We start from the raw sequence: 18463 nt of genomic DNA, 5'->3' as shown, positions 1-18463 counted from the left end.
CACTCACACCGCTGTTGATGCAGGTAACGACGCACTTGCGGCCATCCTAAAGAAAATGGAAGAAATGGAGAAGGAGAATAAAACGCTCCGCGACCAGATCAGGGAACACTAAGAAAGGGTTGATAAGATACCAGGCGCCCTGAAACTGCTACCAAAACGGAATGTCGGCAGGTTCGTCGAACAACCGTACAGCGAGGAAGCAGGCCCACATGCCATACCCAAGACCTTTAAAATGCCACCATATTTGAAGATATACGACGGCACAATAGACCCCGAAGATCACATCATTCATTACGTCACAGCGGTAAAAGGCAACGACCTCTCAAAGGAGCAGGTACCATCAGTGTTGCTAAAGAAGTTCAGCGAAATCCTAACTGGGGGAGCCTTAACATGGTACTCACAATTACCGGCACATTCAATAACATTGTTCGAGAAAATGGCCGACAAGTTTGTCACTACCCATGCCGGAGCTAAGAAGGCGGAGGCTAGGGTAAATGATAAACACCAGGTGAGGGACTCAGAGACTTCCTTGCTCGATTTAACAGAGTAAGAATAAGCTTGCCAAACGTATCAGAAGGGATGGCGGTGGAAGCTTTCCAAAATGGGCTAAACAAGAATGGGTCGAGGGCGACCAGAAAATCGTTAAGCAGACTCATGAAATACCCTCCCACCACTTGGGAAGAAATCCACAACGCCTATTGCGCCGAGCTGAGAGCAGACGAGGATGACCTCAACGGTCCAATCCAACGGCCAACGTCAGTCCAAACGGAGTCGAGGAAAGATCGTCGTAATGATGGCCGAAGAGACCATTCAGGTCCACGCCTCAACCGGGATAAGCACCAACCATATGTCAGAACGGCCATCCCTCCATCTCCTCGCCACACAAAAGGGCTGTCCAGGCCGAATATAGGGACTCAGCGAAACCAAAGAGGTATGCCACCACTCTTATCTGCTCACAATTTTTGTGTTTATCCTTTAGAAATAGTGTACGCACTAGAGAAACTCGGGCCGAAGGTGAAATGGCCACAGAAGATGAAGTCCGACCCAAGAACCAGAAAGTCGAACATCCTCTGTGAGTTCCATCAGGAGCGGGGTCACAAGACTGAGGACTGCATAGCCCTACGGCAAAAAGTGGTGAACATGCTTCACCAAGGACACCTAAGGGAGTTGATGAGCGACCGAGGAAGAGCTAATTTTGGTCGCGGACGAGAACAATACCAAGGCCCTCCAAAGCCACCCTCCCCCGCCCGCACCATTCAAATGATCATCGGTGGAAGCGACGAAGCAGCAACCAACCACGTAAAGTTTACCACCACACATAAACTGAAGCGGTCGATCACCCACGAACTGTATGATGACGTCGGAGACAGTATCATCTTTGATAAGTCAGATACCAACAGTTTGACTTTTCCTCGCTTCGATGCTCTTGTCATTACTTTACGTATTTCAGATACTGATGTAAAAAGAATAATGGTAGACGACGGAAGTGATGCGTGTATTATCCACCCTCGACTTCTCGCACAAATGAAGCTCGAGGACAAGATAGTACCGTGCTGCGTAACACTAACAGTTTTTAACAATGCAGTTAAGCAAACCTCAGGAGTAATAACGTTGCCCGTTCTGGCCAGAGGCGTCACCCTAGAGACAACGTTTCATATCATGAACCAAGACACAGCCTATAATGCCATAATAGGGCGACCCTGGATACACGCCATGAGAGCAATCCCGTCCATCTTATACCAAGTAATCAAGTTACCTACTCCGTGGGGTATATTCAGCATCAGAGGCGAACAACGCACGACCCAAGAGTGCTACAGCATCGCCCAAGATTGCACACACTCAACAGTTAAAGGGAATGAGCTTAGAAGCATAGCAATTACGAAAGTCGAGACCCGATCTCGATGAACAAAAAGACGTCATCAAGGATCTTGACGTCGTGGAAGCCACAGGGTCAACAATAGTGGACCTCGACCCCGTATAATTAGACAACAGCGGCCATAGTAAAAAGGCCTACATCGGCCATAAACTCTTATAACCAAGTAAATTTCATAAATTTTTAATCGACAACGCAGATTTTTAATCGATCCACTCTACCCACCAGTACGACAAGTCAGAAGAAAGTTTAACGCTACAATCAACGAGGTCGTCCGAAGAGGTAGAGAAACTGGTCACCAACGGCTCCATTCGCCATTCGGGAGTCTAAATACCCCAATGGGTCGCCAATGTGGTGATGGTGAAAAAGAAAAATGGGAAATGGCGCATGTGCATGGACTTCACGGACTTAAATAAAGCCTGTCCGAAAGATTCCTTCTCGTTGCCTCATATCGATTAGCTCATCGACGCAACAGGGGGACACGAGTTATTAAGTTTCTTGGACGCCTATTCAGGCTACAACCAGATCCTCATGTAGGAGAAGGACCAAGAGAAGACCACCTTCATCACCCACCAAGGAACGTACTACTACAGGGTCATGCCATTCGGGTTGAAGAACGCAGGGGCGACTTATCAAAGACTAGTCACCAAGATGTTCAAGGACCAACTTGGCAAAATAATGGAAGTTTACATAGATGATATGTTGGTCAAATCAAAAAGGAAGGAAGACCACATCGACCATCTAAAGGAAGCCTTCGGTATACTAAGGCAATACGGCATGAAGCTGAATCCCGAAAACTGTGCCTTTGGCGTAACCTCGGTCAAGTTTCTCAGTTTTCTGGTGTCGCAACGAGGCATCGAGGTCAACCCCGACCAAATCAAAGCCATCAAGGGAATACCCGAAGTATTGAGCAAGAAACAGGTACAAAGGCTGACCGGCTGTATAGCTGCCCTATCGAGGTTCATCTCACGTTCCTCCGACAGATGCCACAAATTCTTTAACGAGCTTAAAAAAGACAACAGACTCCAGTAGAATTCAGAATGCATCGAGGCCTTAAGAGAACTAAAGGCATACTTATCTTCGCCCCCTCTACTTGCCAAAGCAGAACCCGACGAACGCCTCCTAATATATCTGGCCGTATCTGAGGTCGCAGTAAGTACAGTACTGGTCTGCAAAAACAAAGGTAATCCCCAATCTATTACATTAGCAAAACCCTGGTCGACGACGAAACACAGTACCCCCACCTCGAAAAGCTGGCCTTGGCATTGGTCATAGCTTCACGAAAGCTTAGACCATATATTCAATGTCACCCCATATTGGTGGTCACGGCCTTCCCCTTAAGGAGCATCCTACATAAACCCGAGCTGTTGGGGAGATTGGCCAAGTGGGCCATAGAATTGAGCGAGCATGATATAACATATCAGCCGCGAACAACGATAAAATCGTAGGTAGTCGCCGACTTCGTCGCCGACTTAAGTGCCAAAATAATGTCTGAGGCCGAGCAGGAAACTTCTCGTACCTCTCTCAGTTTACCCGACCTATGGGTCCTACACACCGACGACGCTTCCAACGCGTCAGGATCTGGACTGGGACTCGTACTCGAGGTCCCAACAGGCAAAGTCATTCGCCAGTCCATACGGTTTCCCGATATGACTAACAATGAGGCCGAGTACGAGGTCGTAATTACAGGACTGAAGTTAGCTCTCAAATACGGAGCATGACGAGTCGTCCTCCAATGCGACTCACAACTCGTTGTCAACCAAGTCACAGGGACTTTCCAAATCAAAGAGCAAAGGCTGCAAAAGTACCGGGCAGAAATTCATAAGCTACTGCCAGAATTCGACGAATGTCAACTCGATCAAATACCTCGAGCACAAAACATCGAGGCAGATGGCCTCGCCAAGTTAGCAGCAGCAACCAAAAACATAAGCGGAAAAGAAAACGTGGTTACTCTCCTCCACTTGTCAATAGACCAACTTGAGGTACACTTTGTAAATTTAACTTGGGACTGGCGCAACCGTATTATAAAATATTTACAGGAGGGAGTACTCCCATCAGACAAAAAAGAAGCCCAAAAGCTTCGGATGCAGGCGGCTAGATACAATGTCATAAACCAAGACTTGTACAAAAGAACGTTTGGCGGCCCCTTGGCAAAATGCCTAGGGCCAAACCAAACAAGACGCATCCTCGAGGAAGTACACGAAGGCCACTGCAGTGCCTATACCGGCAACTGAGCCCTCGTCAGATGCCTCATACGAGCAGGCTATTATTGGCCCACCATGAAAAGGGAAGTCGCCGACTACGCCAAAAAGTGCGAGTAGTGCCAGAAATACACTCCTATGATACACCAAGCGGGCGAGAACCTCCACTCAGTCACATCGCCATGGCCATTCATCAAATGGGGAATGGACATCGTGGAACCACTTCCAGCAGGGCAAGGTAATATATGTTTCCTTTTGGTTTTAACTGACTACTTTTCCAAATGGGTATAAGCAGGTGCATTCGCCCAAGTGTGCAAACAGGAAGTTATCACATTCATATGGAGAAACATCATATGCCGCTTCGGCATCCCCAAAGAAATCAACTATGATAACGGACCCCAATTCATCTGGAAAAAGACCGCCGGATTCTTCGAGAAATGGCACATCAAGCAAATACTTTTCACGCCATATCACCCTGCAGGCAACGGCCAAGCCGAGACATCCAACAAAACAATACTAAACATCTTGAAGAAAAAGCTCGAAGATGCCAAGGGACTGTGGCCGGAACTGCTGCTAGAAGTACTATGGGCATATCGCACCACGCCAAAAACAAGCACAGGAGAAATGCCATATTCATTAGTCTATAGGACTGACACCATGATACCAGTCGAGGTCGGGGAACCAAGTTTGAGATACTCCAATGAGAGCGGACCAAGCAACGACGAGAACAGGAAACAAGACTTCGACGAAGCAGAGGAGCGAAGAGACATGGCTTACATAAGAATGATAACCCAAAAACAGCAAGCAGAACGGTACTACAACAAAAAAGCCAAAGTTCGACCACTCAAAGTCGGAGACTATGTACTCAAGGCCAAAACACAAGCGAGCAAAGACCCAAGAGAAGCTAAACTAGGAACCAATTGGGACGGGCCATACAAAATCACGACAGCAACAAACAAAGGATCATTCCAACTAGAAATGATGGAGGGAAAGATACTACCAAACAATTGGAACGTCGCCCACCTCAAATACTTCAACTTCTGAAAACGGACGCCCTCCAAGTCGTACTCTTTTTCCCTTACCTGGGTTTTGTCCCAATTGGGTTTTCTTGGGGAGGTTTTTAATGAGGCGACGAAGGGGACGTCTCGAAGTTCAAGTATAATTCATCGCCCCGCCTATCAACTACTTCTCCAGGCCGAACGATCAAGGGACTAGGTAGACTAGAACTTCTCCAATGTATGTATCGAACAAACAGAAACATGTAATATTCTCCCATGAATGAAATAAACAAAGCAGCATTTGCACAACTCCACCAAGTCATTTTACATCTTACATTCGACTTCGCTCAAATTACTTTACATTCGACCTCGCTCGAATTTCTTTACATTCGACCTCGCTCGAATTTCTTTACATTCGACCTCGCTCGAATTATTTTTTATTCGACCTCGCTTGAATTACTTTACATCTGACCTCGCTCGAACTACTTTACATTCGACCTCGCTCGAATTATTTTACATTCGAACTCGCTCGAATTATTTTATATTTGACCTCGCTCGAATTATTTTACATTCGACCCGCTCAAACTACTTTGCATTCGACCTCGCTCAAATTGTTTGACTCGGCCAATATCAACCATGTAGAAATGGCCAAAAAACCAGGGATTCCCCTCAGCAAAAAAAGAAGAGCAAAGAGAACGGGAATCTAGAAATACATAGAAAATAGGGAATTGTTCCATATCAATTGTCGGATTACAATACTTTTTACAAAGGGCTCGAGGATGCCACAAAAATAGCAACGCAAAAAACTAAGTACAAAAGCTTCATGCCAAATCATCCCCATCGGCGTACTCATCATCATACCAGGGATCAAAGGTAAGCCAATCCGCGGCGTCGTCATCCTTATCTCCGCCAGGTGTACCAGGGTCGTAACAACAAGCTTCACGGGCTACACGTGCCTTGACACAGATGCCCTCAAGCTCCGCTTTGAAAATTTTCCCGGCAGCCTTTAAAGACTTGTACACATTAAGTTGAGCCTCGGTATAGAACCACATCTCATACAACACCCGCGGCACACCGGGATCGGCAAGAGTATGAGATGTAGACGGTTGTGCCTGTCGTCGTGTCTCCTCAGCCCTCAAGATAACGACTTGTTCGTTTAACTCGGATAAATCCGCCTCTAAACCCTGGATCCGTTCTTCCAAACTCACCACCTTGTGCGCTGACGCCTCCACCTCGTTAGCCCGCTCAGACTTGCAAACACGGAGGGCGTCACCTAGTGCCGCCGCTTCAGCCATAGCGATCATTCTGCCTTTCTCGGCCCGAACTAATTCTTCGATCTTGGTACTCAGCTCATCCCTCAAATCGACAGCCCTTGCCTCCCTCTACCCGAGTTCATCCGTTAAGGATGCCACCTGCGCCTGAAGGTCAGCGTTCTCAACTATCACCCCCTTACTCACCTCGAGCTCTTCCTCCTTGGCCTTTAGCGCCGCCTCAAGCTCGCTGCACCTACTGATAGCCCTCATAAGCTCATTGCCCCTCTCCCTCAGCTCTTCGTCTTTTTTCGTCAACTCATCGTCCTTCTATTTGAGCCCATCACGAAGCAACTGAAACTCGCCACCTAGTTGAGAAAGTCAGCCAGCATTCGGTGCTTGGTACGATACTCCTTGTACTTGGAGGCCATCTTCTTAAAAATGGCCGTCCTCCGCTCCTCCCGCCGGTCGCGCTCAATCCCCATAATAAGAGTCTGATAGGCAAAAAAAGAAGAAGAGAAGAAGTCAATATAAGCATATTACACATACGAAACAAACTTAACCTAACATGGAACAACACTCACCCGCAGGGCCATGCCAGATATACCCAACGATAGATCCGCATCTTTCATCATCTGTAGCATCGTATTCTCGGAAGCCGCGCATAGGGAAGTAAAGGCCGGCATCGCCCGTTCTGAGTTGGCTAGGAGGTCGTAGTCCACGGGGATGACTATATGCCGGTTAGGACCCTCCGTCCTTATCTCTACACGATTAGTCCTCTCCATGAAGGTCCGTACCTCCTTAGGGTCGATGTCCGAGCCAGATTCGTCGTTCCCCATAGGAACAGCTCTGCTTCCACCGACCGCTGGTGATGAGCTACCTTCTGCGGCCCGTGTAAGCTTCCCTCTACTACGAACTCCCTCAGCCCTAGAGGGTCTCCTCTCCATGACGACACTCGCCGTAGAAATGGCCTCAACGTCTGGTGTAAGCACAGACCCCGCTTTCAAAGCGATGAATCTTTCCGACTCAAAGTCAGCGACAATGGCCTTCCCGGTCTCCACCCTTCGTTTTTTCCTCGACGATGTCTCCTCGCCATTAGATGGCTCGTCTACAAGGTGAAAGATAGGCTGAGAAGATATCTCATCCTGCACGGCAACAGTTTGAGGGGCAGAGTCCCTCATTGGCAGAACTTGAGTCCGACCTCCTCGAGCAGACTCAGCTAAGGCAAATTGCATTCCAGCTGATGCGACAGCTTGGCAAAATGCAGGCACTGGAGCCTTCGTTTTTTTGGAAACTCACCTACCTGGAACCAAAGAGAGGCCGCATCAAAAAATGATAGTGAACGACAATAAGTTGAGGGAGAAATAACACTTATTAGACGGGGTCTTGGGCCCAAAACGCTTGTGAAAGGACGCCCAATCGCGAATTCCCACGGTGTGGGGTAACACGCGAGCCACCCAATCTTTGATATCGAAGACGGGAGAAGGTGCACGCCTCTCAGCTGAAAACAAGGAAGCCATGAGAGTCAAAAATGAAAAAAGGAAAAAGAAAAGAACGGACATATGGCAATATACTTATGATTATAGTTCCATTGCTCAGGAAACCCGGTTGGGTTCGCCACCAGGTGCTCAGTTTTGATGAATGAGTATTTATGCCAGAACCGCTGGTTCGCCTTGTCATCCATCCCAGCCACTAACCCTTTAACCCCATGATACTGCAGATGTATCAGCGTGCCTCTATAGAAGCTGGGTGAAAATAAATGCAGCAGATGGCGAATGTTGACCTCACAGCCGGCCAACTCCATATATTTCACCAGCGTCAGAAAAACTTTGTACAGATAAGGGGAAAGTTACGCCGGGCAGACGTTGTAAAAGCGGCAAAACTCTTCCGCTAACGGGGGAAGAGGAAGAGAATAACCAACCAAGAACGGGTATACATAGAAGGAACAATATCTAGGTCTGTGAACTTGAACTATGTCGTCTCCAGACGGAATAATCTCGACGTGAAGAGGAATGCGGTATTTGGACCGGAGGTCGGCTATTTGAGGCAGCCCCGTCTCTGCATCTCAGAAAGCTTTTGAGTAGGAGGGGGAGCAGGTTCCTTTGGGAAGTCATTTGTGACCAAAGGATTCTTGGGAACCACCTCGTCCACGATGGGGAAACTTCCTTCCTCTTCAGTCATGGATTCCTCACCATCGGGAGGAATGGCCACCGTTAAAGGAGTGGCATCAGCGACTCCGTCATGAATATGGGGAGAATTTGACATGTTTCCGTTGTAAAGTATGTGCAACAAAGTCGGAGAAAGAAGGTATCAGCCGAGAAAGAAATCGGGGAATGAAGTTGAAGAAATTGCAGGAAATCGGAAGTGAAGGGTCCAAGAAGAAGATCAAAGAAAAATAATATGTATGCAACGAGGGGAATGCTGAAAGTTTTGAAAATGAAACACTTCTCCTCTACTTATAGGGTTGGGTAACACCGGAATCGAGGCAAAGAGCCGTCAACGACACCAAAACTGAAGCCACAAAGGCACAGACATCGCATTGGGAAGACGCGTAATGATGACACGCGTGGCATGGCGTCATTTTACGATAACCACACCAACCGCAGCCCCGCCGCCTATTCAACCTTGGCCAATCTGATTCGATCGTCACGACCAGATTTCCTCTAAACGGTTGCAGACAAGATCTGCTCATCGAGGACGTCCAAAATCACGACCTCAACAAGCGGAGGGACTAACTGTATGTGTCAAAATTTGGCTAAGACTTATTAGCTACAAATGGACGTGATCGAAGAATAAGCCTACCAGAGCGTGAGGGCGAGGAGCCGCCTTAAGAAAGATTAGGGCCGAGGTCTAGTAGAGGGTGTGAGAATAATGGTAGGATAAGTTAAATAAGAAAGAAGGAATATTCCACTGAATATTCCTCCAACTGTACTTTTTTAGGGGTTTTCAAGAATATCCCCTATAAATAGGAAGGGATAAAGAACAAAAGAGGATCTTCACTTTTTGATAAGAGCATATTGTAAAGGGTTGACTGAGGAGAATATACAAAAGCTTATTCAGTGATTTCATTGCTTGTTTTACGTGGTTCTACAAGATCCAAAGATTCCTTATCCATCTTCATTGCTTATTCCCCCACGTTGTTGTCATAGAGGGGAATCATCCAAGTCACCTAACATTTGGGTAATAAATTCCTTCTTATTACGATTATTGCCATTTTCTACATTTATTGCATGCTTCTAATATTGCATTCATTGACAATCATTGGTCATATACTTGATATTTAATATTCCTGAGGGCGAGGAGTCGCCTTAAGAAAGATTAGGGCCGAGATCAAGCACAGGGTATAAGAATAACTATAGGATAAGTAAAATTAGAAAGAAGGAATATTACTTACTTTTTTAGGATTTTTTAAGAATATCCTATAAATAGGACATAAAGAAAAAAAAGGATCTTCACTTTTTGATAAGAGCACATTGTAAAGGGTTGACTGAGGAGAATATACAAAAGGTTATTCACTAATTTTATTGCTTGTTTTACGTGGTTCATTTATAAGATCTAAAGATTCTTTATCCATCTTTATTGCTTATCCCCCCACATTGTTGTCATAGAGGGATCATCCAAGTCACCTAATATTTGGGTGATAAATTCCTTCTTATTATTATTGTCATTTTCTACATTTATTGCATGCTTCTAATATTGCATTCATTGACAATCATTGGTCATATACTTGATATTTAATATTCCTGAGCACGATCTCATCCTACGGATATTCCATTATCTCAGATCTAAAATTTATTATGTTTAACTAGGATTCACCCCCTATTTCCTCATTAATTAGTTTAACAAAAAGCTTAACACTTTTTGGTCGAACAGCTGTAATAGTATTTTGCAATTTCAAGGAGCAATACATGGTCCATAGAAGTAAAAAGAACAATAGAATGGAGAAGGAAAAAGATAATCACTGATAAAATACGGGTATAATTCATAAATAAGTAGTCACTTTTTAGACCTTAATTGAAAAATAGTTACTATCCTGGAGTTTCAATTTCACAAGTAAAATAGTGGCTACTTTTCAAAAACATGAACTAAAAAATGACCAGCCAACGTTATTTCTTCCTTGGGATTATTACACAAATAACCAGACAAATTCAATAAAGGGATTTTTTTCATTCCTATACATAATTTGAAACTTTATTACCTTTAATGTCCATGTTTAGCTAATTACGCAGCATAAATAAGTTTTGTTTACAAAATATATACAATCCACCTTAAAAGGCTCCCACATCCATTATTTGTGCCTTCAATCAAGGGATTTAGTTACACCCTTTTCCTTTTTTCCTCCTCTCTCCCTTTCTCTCCAGATCTTCCATTATTTTAAACTATTTTACTGATAACATAGTTAAGCAGCTACCACCAGCTCCAGCCCTCAAGATCATCAGCAGTACTATTTAGCTCCAGCCCTCAAGGCTCCCCCATTATTCTGCTAATTAAACTGTTAGTAATGACGATGGAATTAATAATAATAATAATAATAATAATAATAATAATAATAATAATAATAATAATAATAATAATACTTGAATGCCTAATAATTTCTGCTACGTAGTTGTTTTCTCTCATGTACGATGAAAAGGGAAGGTTCCAAGAAAGAAAAGAAAAGGACTTGGGAATTTCCTAAACTTAAACAGAAATCAATCACATTACTGTTAACAAAATTTTGACATGGGTCCATTATTTGGAAGTCTTTCCTCCACAGGACAAATTTTGAGCAAAACAATTTGACATTGAATATGGGATTAGAGGAAAAATCTGTATATACAAAATCTAAAATTAAAGAGTACGTACTATTCTGTTTGCTTACAAGCTGAGCATATTTTTAGGATTCAAACGAACTAATCTACAACTTATCTACAATTTTTATACATTATTTCTACACAGTTAAATACAACTACAATATCATACAACTTAAATATAATTTTTATACAAGTTTTATACAATATGTCTTTTGTATATTTTGTATATGATTTATACATAGTAAAAACAAATTTCATACAACTAATTATATATTATACAACTTATCTACAATTTTCATACATTATTTCTACCTAGTTAAATACAACTACAATAACATACAACTTAAATACAAATTTTATATAAAATTTATACAATATGTCTTTTGTATAATTTGTATCTGATTTATACATACTAAAAATAAATTTCATACAACTAATTATATATTATACAACTTATCTACAATTTTCATACATTATTTCTACTCAGTTATATACAATTACAATATCATACAACTTAAATATAGTTTTTATACAATATTGTTCAACTTTCATACAATAGTTAAATAAAAAAAATATATAAACAACATAATACAATTTTTCTACAATTTTACTACAATTTCGTAAATATAATGTTTATCATGTCTTCTTCTTCTTCTTCTTCTTCTTCTTCGAGTTTCAATCTGAAATTCAGCCAAAATCAAGTCTAATCTTTACCAAAAACACTCTCAAAATTGACATATAAACTCCAAACCATATTCCCAATTGTTTGCAACAACACCCAATCCAAACAAATAATGGTTTTTGAAAACCCAAATTCGAATTCAAAGCTTCAAAGCTTTTTAATGGCTGTCAATGGTGGAATTGCTGTTCTCTTTTCCTTTGCTTTACATTACTGAAATTAGGGATCGAGAGATAGAGAGAGACGTAGAGAGAATCCCAATTCTTTGCAACAACACCCAATTCAAATAAATAATATTTTTCAAAAACCCAAATTCGAATTAAAGGGAAACAAAGGAACAATTTTGCCGAGAAAACACCCAAATCAAATGAAGGAATATATGCTCCTTTGTCTTTTGTAGGGCTGTTCTTTGAAGATATCTTCTTCATCATTGAAATTAATCAAGCTAATCAGAGACGTTAATCGAGGTAGGAATTTTGAATAAGGGTAAAAATTTCGTCTGTTTTTTGAAGAAGAGATGAAATAGGCGTTAATGGAGGATTTTTGAGATTTGTGAAGAGAAAATCGTGAGTGAGTGCAAGATACGTGGGTGAGGGGGGTGGAATGTGGAGAGAGAAACGTGGGGGAGTGGGAATATACGGTAGAGTTATTTTAGGACACTAATTAATATCATTAATTCGCTTAAAATGTACATAAATGGTAATTGGGTATATAAAATGTAATTATAGTAAAATTTGAGCAGCGAGGGTAATATAGTTTCATATAGTATATAGGAATGTAAAAATTGGCTCATAATAACATGCCCCTTAATAGCCTAGGCTCTTTACCCTTTTCATTTTCGGCCCAAAATAAAAGCTTTATGGACTTGAAAGCCTTCTTTCCAGCAAATTAGCTCATAATAACATGTCCATTAACAGCCTAGGCTCTTTGCCCTTTTCATTTTTGGCCCAAAACAGAAGCTTTGTGAACTTGAAAGCCTTTTTTTCAAAAAGTTACACCCAATGACCTTAAAAATGGATGGTCTTAATTTTTTGATCCCCGCTTATTTCATGGGCAAACATTTAAGGTCAAAAGTCAAGTCCAAAGTCAAAAGTGTTGCCCATGGAAAAGCGAGGACAATACTTGTTAAAATTAAAATTCTGCCAATAGAGCAAGTGGAGCCAAAAAATTAATAGTGACATCGAAGTGTCCTATTGTGCAAATCACACCTTCTGTTTTCATTGTAGAAATGACACTACATAGCCACTCTAAAGCGCTGCTATTTAGGAATTAGTCAATGCGTCTTGGATTTTAGTTTAATTTTTCAGGACAAAATTTTTTTGAATTTTTCTGAAGTTGAGAAGAGGTCGAGGTAGGCTTAAGAAGTATTGCGGAGAGGTGATTAGGCAGGACATGGCACTGCTTCAGCTCACTGAGGACATGACCTTTGGTAGGAGAGTGTGGAGGTCGAGGATTAAGGTAGAAGGTTAGTTGGTAGTTTATAGTTGTTCCCCGATAGTCTTAGTAGTATGCATGTCCCTTCATATTCTTAGATTTTTATTATGTTATGTGGTTTTGTTCGCCTCAGGTATTGTATTCCCTGTTGCTATTATTTGGTGCCACTTATTCTTTATCTCTCCCTTTTTTTCTTTTATCTTCCATCTTTCTTCCTCCCTTGCTTTCCTCTTCTTCTTGCCCTTCCTGAGCCGAGGGTCTATTGAAAACAACCTCTTTACCTGAATGAGGTAGGAGTAAGGTCTGCGTACAGACTACCCTCCCCAGACCCCACTTGTTGAGATCAAACTGGGTTTGTTGTTGTTATTGAAGTTAAGATTTTTAGTTTAAAATTTTAGGACAAAATAAATACTGACTAATCTCTAAATAACATCTATGAGAATGACTATACGTGCACTTGCCCCTTTTTCGTTTGTAAAGATTGAATCGGCCCAACATCCAGTGATTTTCTCTTATGGCCCATTTCAATATTCTCCTTTTTTCAGTTTTTGTAGTTAATGTTTAAAAGATAAGTTGCAACTTTTTTTTGTCCAAAAGCTACAGACTCAAGAATCTCACTGAATAAAGTCATCGTTGTAGCTGCTGAATTTTTAAATTACAATTTATCTTCAAAATTCTTGCCGCGAAAATGGAGCCCCATGGTAACTGCTAAAACCCTAATTTCACTTTTCCTTATCAAAATTTGGGATTCTTTTTCTACTGAAATTTGTTTTTTTTTTCTTTAATTTGAAAAAAAAAATCATTAGGGCACAGAGGTTCAAATCCGAAGGCAGTTCTTGCATCCCTCTTGAGCAAAAGAGAAAAGCTTCAAGATGAACTACGAAATGTTGAAAAACAAGTAAAAGACTCTATTTTTATTCAATTGTTTAATTTTTCTGAAGTTCCTTTTTTTTTGCTTTTTAATTTTTACTTTAGTAGTTTCACTGGAAGGTTTTTATAGAAGCTCTCTAATTGGATATTGGTGTATTTTGTGTTGCTTTAGTGGGATTTATTTTTAGAAAATTTGTATCTGTAGTTTGCTTTCTTGAGGTAATAAAACTTTTCTTTTTGTGTGTAATTTTGAGTATTTGCAGCATATGATATGAGTTATGAGAAATTGTTGCTTATTTGCATTATCTGTTTTGTTGTTCAAATTGGAAGCTAAATTGTGGGTTATTGGGTTTGATGTAGGTTTATGAGCTAGAGACGAGTTATTTACAAGAAACGGGCACTTTTGGAAATGCGTTAAAAGGATTCGAAGGCTTTCTATCAACATCGAATAAGAATTCAAAGTACACATCTTTCCAGTAGTTATCTGCTCAAGTTCTTGTAGTTGGAAAGTAGAAGTGATGGTTATTGCAAAAGATTACTTTTTTATGCAAAGCATCTCGGTTTTTCTCCAAAATTTACTAATGTCCCGCTTAGTATCTCCAATAGTTAACGTTTGAATATTACATATCCTTGATTTGATGGAAAGTCAGAATCGGCTTTCAGAATAATGTAGGTCGTATAGATGGTTATTAAGGATATGATAGCTGATGGAATTGTTAACTAAAACCTTGTTCTATGAATCAGCACTTAGTTGTATTGACATAGTGTATATACAAGTGTGTCTTGTTTATGCGCTTACTGCAATAATTGCTTAATTGCTACCTGGTATTGAGATAATGATCATAACGGAAATCAACGCTGAAGTTCTATGAATGGAAATAATCTAGAAAGGAATGTCGTTCTGAATCGTATGAAATTCGGTAAACCATATATCGGAAAGTAGATGTACTCTCACAAAAGCCATTGTTCGCTAGGTGAAACGAATGATCATGAGAAAAAAGGGTCATTTACTGCATCTAATGTTACAAAATCTTTTCCAAGACATGAACTAAAGCAATATACTGATTCCATGAGACTTTTCTATCCTCTGTGTTATAATTCAAATCTCTAGATAAATATAAAGATAAAATAAAATTCATCTCATATATTTAAGGTTTTGGTATACAATAATTTTTCCTGGAGTTTGTCCACTAAAGAGCGTGCAAATTTGAAGAAGTTTCCTGCAAACAGAATGCAAATATTCTGGAGATCTGAGTAATTATTTCGTTAAGCTTAACAAGCCACCGATTGGAACATGATTAGCAACACCCAACGCGCTAAACATTTGGAAGCTGATTTTCAGTTATGATAAAACACCGAGGCACTATCCTGAATAAACAAACTTTCAATTATCAGACCTATATGTTATCTAGTCTAGATCTTATAAACATCACTGTGTATTTTCAATTAAGTTTTAAGTGTTCATCCAAATCCACACTGTAATGGAACGCTATGAGCAAGATCAGTGGCACTATTCCAATGTTCATGTTTTCAATGTTAGCTAAATATTGCGCTGATTTAGTTGAATGATCAGTATTTGGCTTTGCTTTCATGAAATAGAACATTGTTTCCTTGTCCAGAAGTGATGTTTCCTTATCTAGTGATAATACCTTTTCTATCTTGTAAGACTTCCACTTCAATGTCATTTGCCAGCCTCAAAAGGTCGAGAAAATTTCAGCTTGAAGACAGGCTATTCTCATTGTCTTCAGTCACTTCACCAGCAGTAAGTATTTTGAACTGTCTAGAGGTTTTGTTTTTCTACTTTATTAGGAGTACATGTTCTGGAAATTTTTATTTTTGATAAGTTCTTTACTGTTGATGCTTATGATGTTGCAATTGCTATTTGATTAAAAATAGTGTTCAAACTATGTTTTGCAATTTGCACTGCTTATCCCAATGTGTTGGCTTTAATCAGCCCTGCAAGCCATTTCCCCTATCCTTCTAAAAGAAAAATCACTTAATCTTAGCCAAAATGCCAAGAAAGGCATTACCCCTTAAAAGAAAAATCAAAATAATAAAATATAATACTTATCAAAAAAAATAAAAAATAATAAATATATATATATATATATATATATATATATATATATATAATAGCTGCCAAATCTCATCACTTTTTATTTTTTATTTTTTTGAGAAGGGTCTCATCTCTTTTTCTTGTTTACAAGTCCTTTAAACCTCACATTTTTGGTAAGTCCTTGGTTGGATAATTGGCATACTGTAAGGAGATGATAGTAATATTAATTGGATTAGTTATGTTATTAATGGATTTTTGAAGTATTCATACTTAAAAATATGCAAAGGTGAAGCAATAGCATTTTGCTTTAGAGGCCGAAAAGGGTGCCGAGAGGAGGACTAGAAAATAGATGTAGTTCTTGCAATCCAAGTTCCTACAATGGATTTAAACAAGTATGTTTTACAGAATTATGAATAGATCTTTGAAGATATGCAATGGCTAAGCGAGAGAATTTTGCTGTAGAGGCTGAATAGGTGCTGGAAAGGACCAAGAAAAAGTAGTTCTTGCCTGTATTAATATATAAAAGAATGTTCATAAGATTTTAGGTGTTCTTCAGTACTATTGGATGAATGGTGAAGTGGAGATACAGACATTGTCCGGAGTGGCATTCTCTTGGATCAACAGATTATGATTGTTACTTGTTGGATATAACAGATGTTGGTAGGGAATTGCTTTTTAGTTGGATATGCTAAATTCTAGGGACTAATCAATTTTTTTGATTCAATTGCGCTACCTCTTTCCAAATGCTTTCCTTTAACAAGTTAAATTACATGTTCTAAGATCCCAATGACCTATTTTCTGTTCTGATATCGTCAAAGTTTCTTTTTATGTTTTTTGCTTAGATGCATCTTATGGAAAAAATGGTCGAAAGTCCAATTCAAAGTTGAAATTGTGCTAACAAGATGACTCTGTTCTTTTTACCAAATAAATTGTATCTCATGCATGTATTTGCAAATTTCTGGTTCTGATTCTATCTTCGTTGTCAATTTTTACTTCGAATCACCTTGCTCTTAGCACATCTTTTGGGCTTAGTAGAGACCTGACACGGCTGTTGTATTCATTTATGTATAGGCGGAAGAGCTTGGACGGGAAGGTTAGTCTTTTAGTTCTATATACTTTAATATAAAGCTCTTGCAGGTTTCTTTTTGGGGTATTCAAGCTGTTTCTGGGGAATGTTACTGAACCGTTCTCAGATAGACCTTATAGGTATAACTAAGCATTGCATTGTTTCTGCATCTGTTTTTGGTAATTCATTTTGTCTTTCTTCGTAGATGGAAGACCAGATCCTACTCAAGGTCGAATCAGGGGTGGCGGTTTTGCCACTAATGGACAGTATGTTCTGCTTTTTATGATGAGATATCTTTCATATACTGGAGTTATTATTATTTTCTAAGATACGCGGATTGAGGATGTAAAATTCAGATTTATGTTTTCTCAAAATAAACCTTTCTTCCATGATGTCTATGAGTGCAACTCATGCAAGTACTACTGTAGGGGTAAACCAAAGAAGGGAAGAACCGGACCACGAGATGGAAGGAAGTTCCGAATATCAAACGACTTGGATCTTGATGATGAAGATGATCCAGATTCAGGCTTGAGATAGCTATCACTTACTTTATCTGCAAAAAACTGTGTTGTAGTTTGTTCTACCATAGTATTGTATCATTTCATGGTTGAATAAAATCTTACACAACTATGTATGCAATCAATAAGTTTCTAGCGGCTAATTACCATTAGCTGTGGTTGTGGATGTGCGCAAGAACTTCCCTAGGTAAAGTACATGTTCTGATCAATTTTGTACAGTAACATAATTTGATAAACAACAAGGGTTCTCAAGTGTTCATATTCTTTTAATTCGCCATTCGCCATATTACTATGAGATGCTGGATAGATTCATTTAGTTTTTGAAATCTTTTACTGTTTATTTAGTGATAGTTTGTGCCTTGCTAAAATACTTTGGTAGACTGGGCTATTTGATATTTGTAAACAGGAAAAAGATGGTGGTAGACAGAATCAGCCAAATAACCTGCCCTCAAAGACTTCCATATCTGGATGAGGTCACTCTATTGCAGGTGAAATCAGGTTAACTTTTTTAAGATATCAATATGGCAATGTAAAGAGACATTAATATATCCTCAAAAAGGTCAAATCATATTTAGCCTCGCGCAGAAATGCAGGGTAAGGCTGCGTACAATAGACCCTTGTGGTCCTGCCTTTCCCTGGACCTTGTGCATAGCGGTAGCTTAGTGTACCAGACTACCCTTTATTGTTGAATATGTTTACTCCTTGAATCATTCAGAGCCAAACCA

At 40.2% G+C, this 18463-nt stretch overlaps 1 protein-coding gene across 1 annotated transcript; it reads left to right on the top strand.

Annotated features, from left to right (window-relative positions):
- The first annotated feature begins 13787 nt into the window (after window positions 1-13787).
- LOC109239674 (chromatin modification-related protein eaf6-like) lies at window positions 13788-18008 on the top strand. Its single transcript, XM_019406261.1, has 7 exons — window positions 13788-13929; window positions 14035-14126; window positions 14459-14559; window positions 15791-15860; window positions 17226-17247; window positions 17426-17486; window positions 17649-18008. Exons 1-7 carry the CDS (start codon window positions 13917-13919, stop codon window positions 17755-17757), a joined length of 468 nt encoding a protein of 155 aa, XP_019261806.1. The 5' UTR covers window positions 13788-13916; the 3' UTR covers window positions 17758-18008.
- Window positions 18009-18463: the final 455 nt, after the last annotated feature.

The sequence above is a fragment of the Nicotiana attenuata genome, unplaced genomic scaffold (assembly GCF_001879085.1).
Source record: "Nicotiana attenuata strain UT unplaced genomic scaffold, NIATTr2, whole genome shotgun sequence".
NCBI lineage: Eukaryota > Viridiplantae > Streptophyta > Magnoliopsida > Solanales > Solanaceae > Nicotiana > Nicotiana attenuata.
This window is presented reverse-complemented; position numbering and strand designations above follow the sequence as displayed.